Source organism: Camponotus vicinus, unplaced genomic scaffold (assembly GCF_025532165.1).
Source record: "Camponotus vicinus isolate PSW18456_S1 unplaced genomic scaffold, iyCamVici1.0 SCAF_6, whole genome shotgun sequence".
NCBI lineage: Eukaryota > Metazoa > Arthropoda > Insecta > Hymenoptera > Formicidae > Camponotus > Camponotus vicinus.
The window spans coordinates 9,260,902-9,277,715 of NW_028141978.1; the positions used below are offsets into that span (position 1 = coordinate 9,260,902).

The 16,814-nt window shown below is 33.2% G+C and overlaps 1 protein-coding gene across 17 annotated transcripts in view; it reads left to right on the forward strand.

The window, feature by feature from the left end:
- Positions 1-16,814, forward strand: part of Dnc (phosphodiesterase dunce) — a 315,712-nt gene that overhangs the window by 223,428 nt on the left and 75,470 nt on the right. The window contains exon 1 of one of the 17 annotated variants that reach the window (XM_083101566.1): positions 15,808-16,049. The exons of the other annotated variants lie outside the window; for them this stretch is intronic. Within the exon in view, the coding sequence (XP_082957692.1) occupies positions 15,823-16,049 (227 nt within the window). The 5' untranslated portion in view covers positions 15,808-15,822. Of the gene's footprint in view, positions 1-15,807; positions 16,050-16,814 lie in introns of those variants that run through there. 17 annotated transcript variants of the gene reach the window in all.

A 16,814-nucleotide genomic window follows, 5' to 3' on the forward strand; every position in this document is an offset into this window, starting at 1 on the left:
TCCATCGTCGCACTTTGTTGCTCGCTTTGCGTAGCCATGCAGCGCATGCAATTTCCATTTCCGCGTCGTCGGCGCTGTTACGTACTGTAGATGGCATTGAAAGAAAGTCAATTCGATTCTCTAAAGGTCTCGGTAGCGCGACCCGGGCTCGGACGAAATGTTAACGCCAACATTAAACGCTGCTGCACGTAACGCGTGACCGTTGAGCACGGCCAGCGCGAGAATTTCGCAAACACGCGAGACCGCGTTGGCGCACGTCAGACCCAAACACGTTACGTTTTGTCCTCCATCCGGCATTTTGCAGAAAAACGAAAGAGAAAGAGGGTGGGATTCAGAAAGAGAGAGAGATCAAACGAGAAATTAGGTCGACTTGATTGCGCGATAATTGAGAGTCCGATTAAGTAGCGAGGTAAACGAACAATCGGCCGGTTAGATGATGCGCCGTTGAGCTTTTCGTGACCGTGAAAGGAAATTTAATTCAATGCTTATACAATGATAGCAACGAAATTTATGTTTCAACATAAATAGCACAGAGGAATAATAATATCGCGGGAAACAATATCTTCTCCGCCCAAAGAGTCTAAAGGAGACATTTATTTCCGTCAGTTTTCATTATTCGGTTAATTATTTGTAATATTATATTGTAATAAAGTTTAAAAATAAAAAAAAAATAATAAAAGAACAAACAAGATAGAATATACTTTTGATAAAGATATAATTTCATTGAAATAAACTCACAAAACGTGTTACATTGTATCTCTTAACTATCTCTTTCGAAAAAGAGCCGAGTAAAATTGTAGTAAAGTTAGTAACAGATAGATTTTTAAGACTGACAGGAGAACGAGCAATCGTGTAATGAATTTTCACGTTGGAATTTTTCGTAGAGGTATCATCGTTTGAATTCGATCATTGCATAATACGCTTGTGCGTGTCTGTAACACGGTTGCGAATGACATTTTGCCCATGACAAGTCCATGACAAACCCAACGGCATCGTTATATAAATTCGACAACGACAACTATATCGCGCGGAACCGCATGCGAAAGTTGGCTTCTTGATGGGGCACTCATTAAAAGATCGTTTAGGCAAATATCCAATTACAACTGGTTCATATTGTTTACCGGGAGATTGTATTCGCGCGTCGATACGAGTTGAGAGCAGTCTCAGAGAGGAAGTCTCGTCCCGATTTTGCAATATAATTGAAAGTCAGATTATGCAAGCGAGCGAACGTACAATCGGATGGCTTAGACGTTGTTTCCGAAGTCCTCGCGCGCCTTGAATACGATTTAATTGTTATGCGACGTGATAACATGTTTTGCTAACTTGTAATTTGTGTGTAAGACAACATGAATACAAAATAACTTTTCTAAAGAGAGCGAGAGTTATAGAATTAAAAAATCAATTATAATTAAAAATTATAATTAAAAAATCAATTGTGATTAATTATAATCAATTATAATTAAGTGAATGTTGATGAGATAATATTATGTGCAATTATGAGGGAAAGAGATTGTTAAAATAAGGCTGCGTCAATTTTCATTAATGCGTAAATTTGAAATATAAAATGAAAATATCGCGATTCAGAAATCATCTCAAATTATTAGCGCCATGTAGAAAATTTATAAGAGTCGTTCCCATTAGATTCGATTTAGACGTAGTCACAGAGATCTTCACCATTCCATGAAGGCGATTTCTGAAGCCGAAGATATTTATTGTCCAATGTCTCCCGCCTGTTCATAGCATTTCGTTATTTTAACTTTTCACATTTATTGATCGTTATTAAAATCCTGACATAAGCAGAAAAATCAGAACTTCTCTCATTTTTTAATTTTATAGAAAGTGTCTCAGAGATGGTTTCATGAACTAAGCTGGTCGATTTTTTGCAACGTGAGTTTAGGATTCGTTTTCAGGAGATATTGAGTTGATAAGCGTTTGATATCCAAAAAGTTTTTTAACGAAATGAAGATTGAATATATACATATTCAATTACACGTACACCTATACACATATAGATGACAACGTTTAAATTTTCAAAAAATCAATAGTGCCAGACGAACGAAGGAACACTGTAGCATCAATCCTTGCAGCTTTCATAGTTTTCATTACCGTTTAAATTTTATATAACGATAAAAAGCGAGTTATCATCTCCCTCTGTAGAATAAATCGCGCGGAATTGACGGTACGATCATTACTACGATTCTAGTCCGATCGATAACGATTCAAATTGAATTTCTCGATCGCTCATCGGTACCGCGGACCGCTGAAACGATCGGGCGAAATATCGGGCGGGTAATCAGGAATTTAATTAATAGCACCGTGGTGCGATGCGGCGGCTATTAGTGATATTTCCTTCTTCGGAAAGCAGCCCCATCTTCCTCCTACCCCTTCTATCCTGCCTTTCCCACGAGTGTCGCTGATCGATGTCGTGGCGGTGGAGGCTGGCTGGCTGGGCCGGTGACGTAATCGGCAACCTCCGCCCCCAAGCCTTGACGTCACTGATGCCCTCAAATGCGCGTGGTCAGGTGCGTATCAGCGAGAATCTCCGTCTTTCTCCGTCTCCCCCTGTCCCCTGTGATCCCTTCTACTTCAGAAGCACTTCAGTCGATGGCCCCGCCGCAAACGCCGTCATCAACATGCATCCGTTTAGAAAAATGGAACGACGTTCTGTAAATCCTTACTAAAATGGATTAAATTCCAAATTGAAGGAAAGATAGATGAGATAATGAAGAAAAAATCGTGAATAATAAATAAATTCCTTATATTCTTATTTCTATAACTACAATAATTGAATTTATAACAATATATTTTAAATTATTTTTGTATTATCATTCTCATAATAATTATATCTTTTTATATTAATTTTTTTAGAACATATATATATATATATATATATATATATATATATATATACATATATAATTTCCGGAATTATAATATTAAAAATTTAGAAATTAAAATATATTCATAAATATAAATCTGAAGCTGCTTCTCTTTTTAATTATAAGGGACTGAAAAAGATATGCAAGTAAAGAACAATATAACAATTTTTATTATTCATATAATTTAAAGTAAATTTTAAATGTTAAAACTCTGAAAAAGGTAACTTTTAATTAAATTTTTGTTAAAATTTAATCGATTAAATCATGTGTGAATGAAATTTAGTTCTCCGGGATCGTATATATGAACGAAACGCAAGCAAAATTTACATTTAGAGTTTACATTATTTCCATTTATTTGCAGAATTATGTACAGACACAACAGTTTACTTTGCAGGTTGCTATATTGATTAGGCACTCTCGCGCTCAGTTTTCCTAACGAATTGCATTAATTATGCGAAGAGTTGTGCCAATGTTTTTGCGCGAGTTATTTGTAGAATTTTAATTTGCTTTAGTCGAGAGCTTTAATTTACATTAAGTTGAATTTAAATACATGTTTAATTGTTACTACGAAGAAAAAAATGTCTGATTTCGTTGTGACATAATCAGATGATGTATACATTTGTCGATTTTTAAAGCAGTTTCTCGTAAACGAAAATTATACGAAAACCGTATTTTATTCGAAAAATGCAAGTTTGAAGAAGAAACCTTTTGCAGAAAATTCGTATCAAATGTACTATTATTTTTACGATATTTTATATAAAAAGTATTTCGTTCTTGAACGCCCGTGTATGCTTATTGGGGCAATTTGTAGAGAACGCAGTAAGGGTTGCCGTACTTGATGATTTGGCGATTGGCGATTAAATCCAGACTGCTGTTTTACTTTGCGAACTAGTTTCCCACCTCTCCGAGTACATATCCGAAGAATTCCCGGGACAACCTCATCCCCGTAGCATTATATTCAGTCGAAGTTGGCGCTGGTCCATTGTTTAGTTGAAGGGCGGTTTCCCCGCACAAGGACTCTCATCGATTTCCTTTTTCTCCTTCGTTCGCTCGTGTCACGCTCTCGTCGAGATTAAGAATTTCCTTTCTACAATCGCGTCGTAAGCAAACATAATAAGGACAATTTAAGATTTCCTCTATAATTGACTTACATTTGTACAGATGGGAATTCCGCGAGAACTATAATCGTGTACGGATTTTTTATTTTTGCACTCAGTCAAGATATAAATATTAATGATCAGCATTTATTCGATATTAATATAATTACATTATTGTAGAAAAATTTAGTGCCTCTCTAAAATGCTTGCGGGATTTTTTTATTTGATAACTTGCTGCTATTGTGAAATTTAATTATACTAATATATGATATAATTATTAATATATGATATATATTAATTGTACTGTACAACAGATTCTTTTATAATGTATAATAGTTTTTGAACAATAAGTTTACCCAATAAGGGAGATTTTTCAAGTGACACAAGACTATCATTCAGCTGCCGCCAAACGGCTCATAACGGAACAGGAATATCCAGTTAGGCAGTAGAAATGGATCGATCAGCATCCGACTTGTAGCTACCTTCTTTATCGATGGTCACTAGTCCTGCTTGTATCGTTCTATCGTAAAGTTTGAAACGCTTCGTGTATCCAGAGAGCTCGATTCATTTTATACTCTAGCTCTGTCCATAACTTACCCAATTCTAGTTAATTCTAATAACTGTTTCGTGTCGCAAATGCGCTTTGCTCCAATGACCCTAATATTGATTGTGAAAATGCTGATCAATCTTAATAGACAGATATGTTATTATTTCACTGTCATTTGTAAAACTAAAAAATTGTAAAAATTGTAAAACTAAAAAAATACTAAAGATAGTAAAACTAAAAAATCTGTATAGAATAAATCTGGTATACTTTCATCTCCATAATAAAGTTAATTATAAATAACATGATAGCTAAACTCAAATAAAATATGTATATTTGAGCAAACTTTACGGTGTTATTTCGCATAATGTATTCTAGTTTGAATAGCAATGTGAATCTAAAATATACATACATATATTGTCGATTTCATAATCGATATACGATTTAATATTTTGTATGCACAAATACATCGTACAAATACATTGATTTTCCATGTATGTGGAATTTCATACATTGTTCCCAAATTCCCGATATTTTCTGATAACCTCGAGAATTCTCGAACGGATTACAAAGCCGCTGCCTTTATTACGCATGACGTCAAGCATGTTAAAACCATGTTCTATGTAATATTTGAATAAGGCATTCAGAGAGATCGGAAGACACGAATTCAAAAGCTTCAAAGATTGAGACTTGTGAACATATCCCAAGTAATGTGTAATCCGACTTAATGCCAGCTCTATATCTCTTTTGCCATTTTTTGAATATGATATAACACATTAAACAAAAACGACGTAGTGGAAATTAAAGGTTTATTTCAAATCTGTTAAAAAAAACAGATTTTTTTTTCTTAATTTAAATTATAACAGTAAAAATATATATATGGATGTTATCATTCTTTTGTGCTAACAATAAGTATAATTAATTATTAAAAAAGCGTATATAATGATTAATATCAATATAATTACGTATTATGGAAAAATTTGATGCGTCTCTAAAATGCTTTACGCTAGATAATAAAGGGAGAGATCTAGTTAGTGCTACTTAAACGCTTTTTCTTTGTACATTACATGAAGCATATTTTCACGCGTATATCACGATTTAAAGGGCCATTGACCCGCTTTAAATGAGTTCAGATACTCCACTTTAAGTTGACCTATCTACATCGAAATGATAATTCGATAATAATCCATGACATAAAGTTTATTTAATGAGGGTAACGAATGCGAAATTTTATTATTGGATGACATGGCTGTTTTGTTCATGCGGTGCCGATCTGTGGCTGATAAAATGACATGTGTACAAGCTTATGACGATGAAAAAATTATATAAGAATAATGACATGGAGTAGCATACCTATTTTTTCTAAAAAATTTAATATTTTATCTTGTATAATTTTTTTATATTTCTTAGTTTTATGATGTTTGTTTAGTTCTAAAAGTGAAAATGTTTTAGAGCAATTTTTCTGTGTATGTATGCGTGTGTGTATGATTTATAAAAATTGTAAATAATCTTAATATACATATTGAAATCACATTAAACTTAGATAAGTGAAATTATATATTATATCAAAACAGAATAGAGTATATCTTAATAAAAATTTTGCTTTTTTTCTGTTATAGGTAAGTCCAGATGATGCTATTATTAAGCTGTTCAATTGCGTAACAAGGTCGACGTAGCAAGAGTTTACGTAAGTTACGTGTATTGCGCGAAAAATACACACTCAGTGATATTCGTGCAATCACGTTGTTTTCATTTTATACATATTGCATATATATATATATATATATATATATATATATATATATGTATATGTATAAGATGGATATTATTATTATATACTTTGAGATATAAATATTATAAAATTTTACTTTAATATTTTGTTAAAATAATACTCTACAAAAATCTAAAGATTTTTACACGTTTAGATCTTTACACGATTCATCAGAAATTTATAAAACTCGCACATATCAGATACATGTATATGCATTTGTTTGAAAAATTATAAAAGTAAATAAATTGGTATAAATCCAGAATAGTAACATTTGTAGTCCCTCTCATTAGGAAAATATATTGATACATACTAGATGCTAATATCCTGTTATGTAAATAACAGCAATATTTATGTGTGTATATACATATGTGTGAATACTTTGTAGTTCTGCATAATACACACACATACACATATACACATGCACATATTTGTTATATACGAATTTTACAGATTTCCGACAAATCGTTTAAAAATCTATAAATCCAGATTTTTTTAGAGTATTATTTGAACAAAATATTAAAATGAAAATTTACAATATTCGTATCTAAAAGTCAATGCCATGAATAAATTCCAAGGCTCAAAAATATCTTATTGTCTATATAGTTAATAGATGCATACAAACACAGTTGATGCATAGTCAATAGACTTACTTTTACATTTAAGTTTAATTTTACTTAAAAATTGTAATTACAAGCGAACCGATAACATCTCTTTTATATATATCGTATTCGTTTTTCTGTGTAAAATTATAATCCTCGGAAATTATTATGTGATCTTTGTTATATAGATGTGTGTATAATTTTTTTTTATATTTTGTTATATAAAAAAAATATAAAAATATAAAATACTAACATACACACATAAATACATACATACATATATATATATATATAAAGGATAACACTTGAATCAAGAGCAGTACTATTATTGATTTTACACTGTATTAGGTTTTAAAAGTTCTTACGTTTTCAAAATTTTTAAAACGAAGCTTGTCGAAAAAGAACTTTAAATCTTCTAATGAATAATTTCATTTTTTTAATTTCTTTATTTTCAAACTTCTACTAAAACTTTTAGAAAAATACGCAAGTATAATACTTTTTACATAATTTAATATGAATGCAGAAAAGTGATCGTTTTTATATCTCAAAAATTAGTAAATGCAGAGTTATTTGTCGATAGAACATTTATAAAAGAAGTACAATGTGTTGAAATACAAGGTTAAAATTCGACCAGTCCCAATATCGTGCGATGCCCCCGCGTCGCGTCCTTTTGAAGGCAATAAAAGTCTGCGCGTTGGCGGTGCACGAATGTTTGCCGAACTATCGTCGGGTTCGATCAAATCTGATTTGTACACACATATACAAAGCGGGTTTTAACCGTACACATGCGCACGCACACGTAATACGTAGCAACACGAGATATCGTGCATACGGTTTACGAAAAAGGGAACGAGCACAGAAATCGACTCATACGCGAGAGGGACATGCGACATAAAACGCATTATACGCAGATATTTACGTGCGGAGACGCGAAGATCCCTCGCTGTTTGTTCTGTCACCCTCGGAGATATTCTAATCGGATTAGAGACTTCTACGCTGCCATTCTTTTTCCATGGATATTGCCAGAAAATTTAGCGGATCTTCCAAGTGGATTGACAAGCCGTTACGTAAAATTGAACATTTTATCCGCGACTGTTTGCTAATTTGAATGTTTACTCGCGCGTCTATTTGTCGATTTGTTGAACAAACAAAGGCAGAGATTTATTCGATTGTGCGAACCGCGTGATGCGAATATTGTGTTGCTTTAAATCGAGAGACTTTCTAGAAATTGTTTATCGCGTTATTTCTTTTACGTGTTTTCACATATATTTGTTTTTTCGCTATTTTGTCGGCTTATGTACGATGATAAGAAGAATTTGAGTTGTATTAAACTGATGTCCAGTCGACACAGAGCAAACATGAGAAAAGTTATCCGAAAAGGTATCCAAAAAGTTACGCGAAAAGATGCTTTAAAAGCATGTCACTCACGATATCTCTACTCACAATCAAATATATTTGGCGCGTAACCACAAAAGTCTGATGATAAATATTGTGGATGTTGCATTTTTTGAATTGTCATTAATTCCATCGCGTCGTTGTTTTCAAGTTTTTTTTTAACATCTCGAACCGTGTTTAACATATTGCGTGATTTGCATACGTGACGTTTCTACACATCGTGATTGTGAAACTATTTCTCCATATTTGGTTAGATTATATTTAAATATATGGAAAACACACGCATTCTTTAACGAATCGATTTTAAATAAATGCTAAAGTAATGAAATAATAATTATTCTTTTTAGTTTGATGTAACAAACTCGAAGCTATTTTGTCAAGTAATCTTTTATTATATATTCGTAAATAGAATTAAATTAATTTTCACTGGAATTTTATTTGGAAGCTTTATAGCTGAATTTTTTAATCAAAATTTAAATATTTATGTTGAAGACATATAGTGAAAAAATATAAACTTAAATTTCTTCTCAAAGGAAGAAATATAGAATTAAATTATAGAAAAAAATAAAAAAAATATAGAATTAAATTTCTTCTCCCGAATAGGTGAAAAAGTGATATCGATGATATTCATTCCATTATATATGTATATAATTTCATTTTTATTAGCCTCTGTGATCGTAGTAGAAGTAACGTAGTAGAAATAACTTGACGATGATATATGTGTATGGCGTAATTTCATTTATCACGGTAATTCATAATCTCATCTTTCCTCATGGCTGGACCTTCAAGTGAAAGTGATCGATAACAAGTCAGCCGTTGTCTGACCTCAAGGACGATCATAAATTACAGATGCGGACACCGCACGCCGATTAACATAACTTTCCGCTCTGTAAACACTCTCGGAAGAGATAAACATAAACATTATAATAATCGATCCTTCTCCTTGCTGATTCCCGCCGATAAAAACTTGGCGTTCGACAGTTTCGTTCGAGCGGGTTTCTTCTTTACCGCGTATTGATTTTCGGGTCAAATCGTGATTGTGTAATTTCCAAATCGAAGGAATCGTTCGGGATTCTTCTCGGAAGAGTGAAATGGTAATTTCGGAGACGGTTCCATTTCAGTGAAGTCTCTTTAGTGCAATTTTCGTGGAGATTTTGGCGAATATGATGTTGATCTGACAGATGTAGATTCTGTGCGATAGCGTGGGATTGTCTCGTGAAAGATTTAATTAATCCTTAGGAAAGAATTAATTAATCCTTAGGAAAGAATTAATTAATCTTATGACTTAAAAAGGATGAAAGTTTTAAACACAATGTTCCGCGATTGAACGGAAAAAAAAATATTATTCGATCTATGTAGCATAGATTTTTTTTCTTCCATACAACGGTTCGTTTTGAATCAGTTATTGTTGGAAAAGGTGCCGGCGCATGTCTGGTTGATGACCTGTCTAGATAAAAAAGTTTCGTCACCCGACAAAGCGGAATTATGTATTTGAATTACGGTGGTCGGTATCGGTATTGTGATCGCCTCGATTCCGACAGCTTTGTTGTCACAAAGTTCAGTTTTCGAGTGTGTTTTGACATTGAAGAGACAATGTAGTCGCCGGCGAATAATGTAGTTAGAAATAAACATTCAACGAGTGCCTCGATTAATATCATTCGTTATTATTAATTGAAAAATGCCATCGCATTTTTCTTATCGAGTAAACATTTCTTCGACAAAATTATTTAACGTTCCTCATTAATCAATTTAGAAGCAAACAAGGAATCTTGAAGTGTTTGCATTTCACCTTCGCTGCCAGTGTAATCAAAGTCATTAGCGCCATTAGTTTCAGAACCTTCTATCGAGCCTTACCAATGTTGACTTGCTATCGGAGCTCGGTTATGTTAGGAAACTGTAGCTATATTGTTATTCCAAAGTCGTTAGTTGAAATGTAAACTACCGGTCGACGACGAAACGAGAGCATCGCTCGCGTCTTCGTTTACGTTTTATCGCTGTCATCCTCGTATGACACGTGGTCGCGCGATGATAACGGCGATGACGACGGTGACAAGAGTAGGGATACGAAGCGTCAATTCATCCGTCGATTTTTCTCGCGCACAAATCCGCTGGTTGCTCGATAACGACGACGACGACGACGACGCGGGAACGTCGCAGCCGCAGCCGCAGCCGCGGAAATGCGCGCGCGTCCGCGTCGCGTGACCACGAAATCGCGGCCGTCAACTTTAGTTGGCGTCGACTCACGTGGACGTGCGAACGCGGTGCGAGCGCGACTTTATTCTCCTTTCTCTCTCCCCTGTCTCGTCGTCCAACTCATGCGCCAGGCACGTCCGTATCGCGCGGCGATTGTGTTGCTAATTAATCGCGGTTACGCGGTTACGTAGTCTAATTATGTCCGCTGTGTCGTTTCTGCCGATCGAGCGACGCTCGTTTAATCTCGTCGAGATTCAGGTATCCTCGTCAAGGACGAAAGCCGGTTCTCATGGTGCGTCGCAAATCTTTAGTTTCTGTTTTCCGTTGATATTATCGCACGGTACACGATTATCGATTGCTCCTGGAGCTACGTGCGAGCTGCCGCGAAATGCTTTTACCCATTTTGCTCGGCTATTAATTCAGGTTTATCGGTGTGCGTGCCGTGAAAAATTTAACGCGGATTCATTTATTGGCGCATCGGTATCAACATTTGTGTCTATGCTCTTAAATATGAGATAAACATAAGATTGTTTTATCGAATTGTGTAGTGGAAAATTATTATAATATGCAAAAAATAAAGACAAAGACGTTCAAGAACAAATTTGATGAAATAATAATTTGATGAAATAATAATTTTACTTAGGCACAAAATTTGATAAAGAAAGAAACATTAAAAACGTAGAAAAATTCTGTAAATTGTTATTTTACCTGTTGACAGTTGTAAGAGTGCAAGGCAATAGTGAAATATTTAAATTACTTTCAAATAAGTATCTATGACAAACGCGATATATTTTCGTCAAATTACAAAGCGATAAAAAGCGAGTACGTTTCACGTCTATCTATGACGGGTATAATATTTCCATCGCGAGATCGACTTCGTTTCCTGCGCCACATTGTGCATGTGCATGCAGCCGCGTAAATAATTTAAGCATAGCTATAGCAGTAACGAGGTTTCTAGTCTTGTACTTTCCTCTTTGTCGTTACAATTCAAATACTACGCTTTGCGTTACCTTATTAATTCACCTCGATCTTATCTAAATGATAATTAGACTTTCAATATTCGATTTTGCGTATTAGAAATTCGATTTTGAATTTTAGAGAAATTTCGAATTAATTTTACAACGAAAGCTTTCTATACAACATTGTATACAAGTATTAATTAATTAAAAAATTAATTAAAAAATATATAAATATAAGTAAATAATTATATAAAAAAATTAAATTAAATAATCAAATAATTAAATTGAGCCATATGTTGCTTTAATTAAAATGTATTAGAATTATTTAAAAAATAAAATAAAATTTTTACTTCTTAAAATCCATTAATGACAGGTCATAAAACATTAACTTGCGTATATTCATGCAAACAATCATCATAATGATGGAAATATTTTTTTAATTACTTTATACGTGTTGCTTCCTTATTACTTATGACGTTCGCATTAATTCGGAACATTTCGAACGCATGCCAGGAAATCCGGCATTCCTCTCGGATATACATACGTTTTATCAACTGATTATTAAGTTCATTGAAGATTCAGTATTGTTATCGCGGTGCTTATTTCATTGATTGAACGGTGACGTGGATAAATCAACAGAATATATCCCCGTGTGATATAAGACTGATTTGTAATCTCGGAAAGAGAAGGAAAAAAAGAGGAATGCGCGAGTGTTTTTCTTCTTGTAGATTTTATTTCCCCATATTTAATCCATTTCAAGTTTATTTTAACGATAGGGTTGTTCATCATGTGTTGTATATTGATCTGTTTGAGAAATCAGTTGCAGAAACGCGTTTGTAAAATTTCATGCGAGTTCTTATTTGTCTCATTTCTTTTTTCGGAAATACGAAAATCGTGAGAACGTTTTAAAAACATTTTATACATATGAAAATATTTACATATGATTAATACATGTGTGCCGTGCATCACGATCATTTGTGCAACGTAAGAAAAATTTTTTTTTTCATAGATGCAATTTTTTCATTGCATAATCATTCTAAACGATTGTTGATCGACCGAAATATTTGTTGAGTCGTGCTAAAAAATCTAATTTTCTTAATGGATTCTATCGACTTTCGACCGCAGATATTTTCTAATCATTTGCTTTAGTTTGACTTCTTTTGTACGAATTTTAATGTAATTGTGAATATTCTTGTACTATGAAACAAAGAATTGTGGTTTCATCACCATTCTCTTGCTCATAATAGTAAGACACTTTTCTCCAATCTTCTAAACTTAATTTCATCGGTATTGTTTCATTCTATTTTCTCTGTTTTTAAAGAATATTTTCACTTTTACATAAATGTTGTATTAATTTTATAAACATATAGAATATCGGATAAGTCGTATTGTTAAAAATTTTTCTTGTGGAAATGTCTTTTACAATCTTATTTTCTAAATAAAATATTCATTAAACATCGAATATTGATGTTAATTTTGTCAGAGAAACAAGCGTTGCTTTTATAATATGCTTAGTTTCGCTCGAGCATTATACACTCGAGCAATGACGTCATCGGTCTACGTCACAAGTCATGGTCGGTCGCAGTTAAACAAAGAATCGAGCTACCAGCCGAGGTTAATTACTTCACTTTCAATCGACTTTGTGTTTAACAAAATGAAGTCATCATTATTACATTATTATTAAATCATATAATTTAATTTTTTTATAATTTCATTATAATAATTTACAATCTTCGCAAATTTGCATATAAATAATGGCACGCTTATGTTTATTAATGACATTTTGATTAGATGAGAGCAGGTAATGACGAATGATGGTAATGATAATCAATATCGAGTAGAGCAATGAATATACTGTTAAAACTATCGGTATAAATTAATTGTCGTGTTGGCAAAAGATATTTAATGGAATTATTGTCTCGCAACGCGCATCTTATGTTTACTTATCAATCGAAGAAATTTTATATGTCGTTAGAAATGTAGATTATAATTAGAAAAAACATGTAATGTCGTCCTGTATCTCGTAGGCGATAAAACAATCTATTAATGATCCATTAAACTCGAACACACTCGTTGAGCATTATAAATTTAAATGCTAAGAATCGGTACGTGCGACAAGAGATTCGTTCATGGCGTCAGAGAAATATACGTGCAGCATATTTACGCCATTTATACCGCGTCCAGGCATTTAATTATTAATTTATAATGGAAATTATTTATTTTGGGCAAGTTTTAGGTTATATATTGCACACCCTGTATAAAGCAAAGCAATTTTTGGAATAACATAATTTTAAAAAGCATTATTATTGTATACCGAATTATATTCCGAATTAGTTTCATAAATTTCGAATTTATAAAATATAAAATATATAAAATTTATAAAATATAAAATATGTAATATATATAAAATATATATAAAATATATATAAAATATATAATATATAAAATATAAAATATATAAAATCTCTAATTAAGATTCTATTAATAAACTATGATAAAAGTGTAGTTTAATAAACTATAAATTTGTTAGATTGACACAGTTTCAAGGTTGAGAGGACATTTAATTTTCCCTTTTGTCGATGATGCCGCGCTTTTATTCGTAGATGTTTCGTTAGCACAATAATAGCAGAAAAGAAATGTCATAAGAGAAATGTCATGACGACATTTCTATTGTGTCCACCAATATAACAGGACACGCATTATATAGATTGTTCTGTAGTCGTTTCGTTTGAAGGAATACCTTGTATCAGAAAAATTATTTTTTTAATTGCGCGATTCTTTTTTCCCCTCAATCTTTTATCTCGTATCTATCGTAAATATTTATCCCATTTTGCCACAAACGTTATACACGCAATTTACCTTGATCACGCGAAGCTTTGACGATTACTTGCGCGATATCTTTGTAATTCTTCAAAGACGAACGTTCCCTTTTGTTAACTTGTTCGTGGATACGCATTTCCGTCTAGCTCGTCACGTAGCTCTGTGGACAACTTTCAAACAATAAATATTGTTCTTGGATAATATGTTATTGGCTGGCTCTCATAATAAGTAGCACGCGGATCAATTTAAATGACGTTGGATTATTGCGTTGTCAGCTTTGTTCAACATCCATATGACAGTTTCTCGCGGAGTGTAAAGCTTGTCACATAACGTGGCCTATTTCTTGTTGCGTGTTACATGAGATTGTGAGATTTTCTTCTTTATCAAATATTAATATTTCGAGGAAAACATCGTATTTATAAATTTATAAGGAAAGATTAATGTAATACTCCGACAACATTTTATCCTTCAAATTATTCAAGAAGTTATTAGCACGTCGAGTATTTTCTAGAGATTATGATTTATGGAATAAAAAGAATTATAATTCTTTTCCTAAATGTACGCTTTTTTATGCGTACAAACCGCATATGCAGTTTTCAGTTTCTGTTTATAAATTATGCTTATTTTAAATGCACGAGCTTGGCACAAATACTGCTTGAAATAAATTTAGTTAACATAAAGAAAACAAACGTTAATTTTCAAAGACCGAGGAACAAGATTGCGAAATGCAATAGAAGATTCTGATGAGCTTGTTTTCATTACATTTATTATTATTTAATGCCTTTATGTCTTTTTAGAGATTTGAGCGGCTAATTAAAACTGATTTTAATACTTGATTCACGTTGACTATCTCTGTTTTAATTAAATTAATTCTAATTATATCTATCTATTAATCAGTATCAAGATAGCTTTTCTCTTTATATTTTTTTTATCGGTGCATGTATAATATATATTATGTTTGATATGAAATAGAGACAGATTTTTTAAAGTTGTAATATTAAAATCATTTTAAATTTATGCGATAATTTGCGATTCAGGCGAAATTACATTCCGTAAATAAGAGTGAGGTAAAATAAGGTAGAATGCAAGTGAAAGAAAAATTGCTAGATTCTAGAATTTCGAAATATCGAAAAATTTCTCTCAGAGAAGAACTCGAATCCCAAAGGAAATCTACAAGTTTATCCAAAATAGATCGAATACACGTAATGCATTCGGAAAACTTTACCATGCATCCATGCATTTCATGGACGAAAAGTTTTAATGAAATATAGATTGCAAAAAAATAACTTGTGATTCTGTTATCTATTATGATATAGTCCAATGAGATCATTATTTTTGGTGGCGCTTCGCGCCACAAGATGAGATTCATGCGCAAGAGGCTGAAGAAATGGAACGTGTCTCTCTTAAATTCGCCGTGGGGTGTTATTCTTCCGAGTTCGTATCGATGTCGCGAGAAGTGAACCTACGAGAATAGTTTCGAGAGACGCTGAATTATCACAATTATCGTAATTATTACGCCTCGATGAAAGACTGTCGACAGTCGAGAGCGAGAGAAACGTGCGAAGATGATCACAGTGTCGTCGTTTATTTGGATGATAACGAGATCGCGAGATCGATCGGAAATCGGGTCCGAAGGCAGATGTGATTCCCTGTACAGTCGGGACGATCGGGAACGTGCGGATTCCAGGCGAAACTCCAGGGAAACGGCGACGATCGGTCTGACCATCGTTGACCGTAGACGGCACCGTCCACGACGGCACTCACGTCGTTATTATGTCGATCGAAACAAGAGGTGAGTGGCATGCGACGTCGCGAATCGATCGGATCTGGATATGGTAAGAATCGTATCGTGCAGAGAGTGACTAATTGAAGGGACTCGAGGGACTTCATTTACGGATAATCGGAAAATAAAAATGCGAAACGCTGATACTACGTGACTTAAAAATATATATTGCTATATTTTACGTATAAAAAATTGCTATTAATCCGGAGAGACGTATAATGGAAAAAGTGCGCACACGCTCTTCTTTTCAGCATCGCTCTTAAGTGTTACGAAGCGAGCTCATTGAGATAAGCCATACTCGCTTTTAATACCGCTTTAAGATTATATCCACTGAGGTTTATTAAACTCGATCCCTTTTTACCCTGATGCTAATGTAATCGATGTACTCTCGTGGCTGCGGAAGAGCTTATCGACTACACTATGAAAATCAATTACCACCCACTGTCCAATAAAGTTGGACGGGGTCGCGAAATAATGCATTAATATTAGCGCTCATTGTGTGATTAAATTGAGCGTTATGAGTTATCATACGTGAATTTTTTATCATGGCGCTTCGTTTTCTTTTTCTCTCCAATCATATTCAGTCATATTACTTGTAATTCTCATCTGAAAATACAGTCTATCGATAAATATTTTATACAATTTACATATGTGTACGCTATAAATATATATACGATCAAATGCGATATATAATTTTATTACAATAGAACTGACTTTGCGTATTATAGTATAAAGTTGGATTTAAAAGGAAAAAAATGTACATACTAAAAACGT